The 4,311-nt window shown below is 46.2% G+C and overlaps 1 protein-coding gene across 1 annotated transcript; it reads left to right on the top strand.

Moving 5' to 3' along the window:
• The first annotated feature begins 2,592 nt into the window (after positions 1-2,592).
• On the top strand, positions 2,593-3,427 carry LOC125526484 (putative WRKY transcription factor 24). Its single transcript, XM_048691173.2, has one exon. The coding sequence runs from the start codon at positions 2,693-2,695 to the stop codon at positions 3,281-3,283; it is 591 nt and encodes a 196-aa protein (XP_048547130.1). The 5' UTR covers positions 2,593-2,692; the 3' UTR covers positions 3,284-3,427.
• Positions 3,428-4,311: the final 884 nt, after the last annotated feature.

The following is a 4,311-nucleotide window of genomic DNA, read 5'->3' as shown; positions in this document are numbered from 1 at the left end:
GCGCCAACTGTCGTGGTTCTAACTCTGACAGTGATGTAGGGGGGTATGTATGGAGAGGCTAGATCTCAGCTATTGAGAAGTTGTAAACACACCAAGATGTACGAGTTCAGGCCCTTCGCGGAGGAAGTAACAGCCCTACGTCTCGGTGCCTGGAGGCGGTCGACTGGATTACTGGCGTGTGAATAACAGGGGTGCGAACCCTTCATACTGAGGAGGGGGGTGGCTTATATAGAGTTCACCGGCCCTCTCCTGCCCTCAGTAATGCAGGGTTTAAGGTACATTTAAGGTCGGGCATTATAACGCCCCTAATAAAGTGCTATAATGACCATAAAGACTACTTAACAGCTGACCGTTTGCCTGCGGAGTGACTACAGGTCTCCTGGCGGTCGAGTGGTTGGCTTCATGGTCGAGTGATAGCTTTCTGGTCGAGTGTCTTGAATCCGTCGAGTGGGATACCTTCAAGTCGATTGAAAGGTGACTTCTCCTAGGGATGTCCTAGGGTAGGGCTACTTGGACAGGTCCGTGCCTCTACCCTAGGTACATGGCTTCATCAGCGGCCACCCTTTGAGGCCTTTCTCTCCTTTCCCGTATGGCCCATTAAGGCCCAATACGAATTCCCGTAACTCCCTGGTACTCCCGAAAATACCCAAATCACTCGGAACCTTTCCGATGTCCGAATATAGTCGTCCAATATATCGATCTTTACGTCTCGACCATTTCGAGACTCCTTGTCATGTCCCCAATCTCATCCGGGACTCCGAACTCCTTCGGTACATAAAAACACATAAACTCATAATATAACCGTCATCAAACTTTAAGCATGCGGACCCTACGGGTTCGAGAACTATGTAGACATGACCGAGACACGTCTCCGGTCAATAACCAATAGCGGAACCTGGATGCTCATATTGGCTCCTACATATTTTACGAAGATCTTTATCGGTCAAACCGCATAACAACATACGTTGTTCCCTTTGTCATCGGTATGTTACTTGCCCGAGATTCGATCGTCGGTATCTCAATACCTAGTTCAATCTCGTTACCGGCAAGTCTCTTTACTCGTTCCGTAACACATCATCTCGCAACTAACTCATTAGTTGCAATGCTTGCAAGGCTTATAGTGATGTGCATTACCGAGTGGGCCCAGAGATACCTTTCCGACAATCGGAGTGACAAATCCTAATCTCGAAATACGCCAACCCAAAAAGTACCTTCGGAGACACCTGTAGAGCACCTTTATAATCACCCAGTTACGTTGTGACGTTTGGTAGCACACAAAGTGTTCCTCCGGTAAACGGGAGTTGCATAATCTCATAGTCATAGGAACATGTATAAGTCATGAAGAAAGCAATAGCAACAAACTGAACGATCAAGTGCTATGCTAACGGAATGAGTCAAGTCAATCACATCATTCTCTAATGATGTGATCCCGTTAATCAAATGACAACTCATGTCTATGGCTAGGAAACTTAACCATCTTTGATTCAACGAGCTAGTCAAGTAAAGGCATACTAGTGACATACTGTTTGTCTATGTATTCACACGTGTATTATGTTTCCGGTTAATACAATTCTAGCATGAATAATAAACATTTATCATGATATAAGGAAATAAATAATAACTTTATTATTGCCTCTAGGGTATATTTCCTTCAGGCTCCTTTCCCTTTCCATGAGTTGAGGGTTTTGGCTGGGAACCGGGCAAGTTAAATGTATTTTCTGGTTTGGGTTTTCGGCTATGTGCCGGGTGTTGTGGATCACTAGATTTTATTTTACTATCGAGCATATTTTCCCTACCAAGCCTGCTGGCGTTATTCAAACTTTTTTCTATGCTACATCTGTGGAAATCATTGACTAGAGAGCAGGACATGAAGGCCACGGAGTTGCCGATCACTCGTGTTAGGGCGTTGGCGGTCTCTATCTACCGCACGGATCATGCTTCGACCTCCTAGGCTTGGTGGCTTTTGTCTTAGCGGTAGGCAGGGGCCTGTGTGTCTATTTACTTGTGCTACTGCGTCAACTTGTCTAAACTTGGTTATGTCTGTTTATTTGTTTAGGGGCGTTGAATTGTTAAGGTTAACTTCATGAATCTTGGTTCCTTATCGGTTGGCTTTATCTTTTTTTTTTGGCTTTATCTATAAAGCTTGCAAATGTCTTTCATCTAAAAAAATGTTTAGAGGAGGAAAAACCAAATTTATTCTTCTTTAACGCATTTTAGGGAATCGGCTAGAAATGATATAAGGGGTTATAGGACGAGAGAAGGGGAAAAGTGGTGAAATAGCATTTGCACAAGCTATCACAAGCGCTGAAAATGACCGAAAGAACACTGAACCGCGAATCAGTCCCGCTTATTTAATTAGTATATCTTTTCGAAACAAAATTATACGCTCAAGCTGCTATTAGACGCCTGCCAAGTGCAGTTTAATGTGGTGTCACATCAAATCATGGTAGAATTGACATGTGACATATCTCTCAAAGCAAAACAGTCCAATGAAATCGACAAGCGACGCATCTGAGAACCTTCGGATCAGCTTTGGGAAACATCCTGGAAGCATGCTTGGCCGTAGAACCGGGTGTATAAATGGCAAAGCTTGCACGACACAATATTTATTCAGGCACAAGCCAATCTACACATGCAACTGGCGACCAACGAGTAGTTAGCTAGTGGTGTAACAAGTATAGCTAGTACAGTAATGGCGGCTTCGTTGGGACTGAACCCTGAAGGTGTATTCAGCTCCGCCTACGCCTACTCCTCCCCTTTCCTGGCCGATTACTACGCACCGCCCCCCCGCGCCGTCATCGACGACAGTGATTACGCGGCTCAGCTCCACCTCCACGACGATCACCAGCACCACCCTTTCGATCAGTTCGAGCACTCGCCGCCGACGCCGACGGCACAGATCTCCTTCGCCGGAGCCGGGGATGACGAACATCGCGGCGAGAAGAAGATCAAGATCAGTGCGAGGGTGAGCGCAGGGAGGATCGGGTTCAGGACGAGGTCAGAGGTGGAAATCTTGGACGACGGGTTCAAGTGGAGGAAGTACGGGAAGAAGGCGGTGAAGAACAGCCCGAACCCGAGGAACTACTACCGGTGCTCGGCGGAGGGCTGCGGCGTCAAGAAGCGCGTGGAGAGGGACCGCGACGACCCCCGCTACGTCGTCACCACCTACGACGGCGTCCACAACCACGCAACGCCCGGCGCCGCCGCGCAGTACTACTGCTACAGCCCCCCGCGCAGCTCGCCGCCGGCAGCGTATTCCGCCGCTGGCCTACTGCAATTCTGAACCAAACCAGCTAATTCCGTTCTGCTCCTCGTACAGTAGAAACTAGAAAGCTCAAAACTTCTGTTTTTTGCCGATCGATGGATGTCGTCGTCGGTTCGAGTTATTTTATACATGACATGATGTATGTAGGTTAGTATTGTTCAACTTGCAGCCAGATTGCTAATTTAGTCCAAAATTATCAAGCACGAATAGAAGGAGGGCTCTAAAATTTGGATCGGCGACTTCTGGTTTGCTTGCTTGTTAAGTTTCTCCTTGTATCACCCACCCACCCACACACACAAAAGAAAAACGTTTCTCCTTGCATGATTAGGCGCTTCTTGACTTAATTCAACGGCCTGCGTTTTCTCCATCAGTCAAATAAAAGGGTACTCCCTCTGTAAACTTTTATAGAATCGTTTAGATCATTAAAGTAGTAATCTAAACACTTTTATATTTATTTACAGAGGGAGTAGAATACTTGAATCCCCATTCAGCGTGCCACCTGAATGCTCAATCGTGTAATCTATATACAATGTTAATAGTAGGCATTTTTTAGCCTTCCAAAACTTGTCAACAAGTGTGTACTTTAACATACAAGTTTTTTTTAACAAAAACATACAAGTTTTTTTTAACAGAAACATACAAGTTATCGTGCGGCTAGCCTGGATAGCAAGAGCATACTGACACTCGACCCATGAATATCACTAAATCGTTAATGTAGTTAATTATACAATACGTTTCTTTTTTTGGAGAGGGGGGGGGGGGGGATATACTCCCTCCTCATAATATTGTTCGAGCGCACACACACATTAGCTACCAGGTAGCTGAACCACCTTGCTGGGTCTATTGCTGAGCCCAACGGCCCATGCCTCTCTCGCACATGACGTGCGCTCGCACGATTTGCATGGCAGGCGTGCCGATGTGACCTCTCACCCCACCTCTACGTACTCTATTGATCTACCCTATATAAGGCCATCGAGGCCATGTAATACAATGTGTGAGAGTTATACAATCCAACTTGCTATCACACGCTTGCCGATCCACCTTCT

This window comes from Triticum urartu, chromosome 1A (assembly GCF_056163025.1).
Source record: "Triticum urartu cultivar PI428250 chromosome 1A, HENAU_Tu73, whole genome shotgun sequence".
Lineage (NCBI taxonomy): Eukaryota > Viridiplantae > Streptophyta > Magnoliopsida > Poales > Poaceae > Triticum > Triticum urartu.
Note: the sequence above shows the minus strand (reverse complement) of the source record. Positions and strands in the feature narration are given on the sequence as shown.

What these genes read in the sequence shown, in the direction of transcription:
- LOC125526484 (XM_048691173.2), top strand. Translation starts at nt 2,693, where the DNA reads ATGGCGGCTTCGTTGGGACTGAACCCTGAAGGTGTATTCAGCTCCGCC.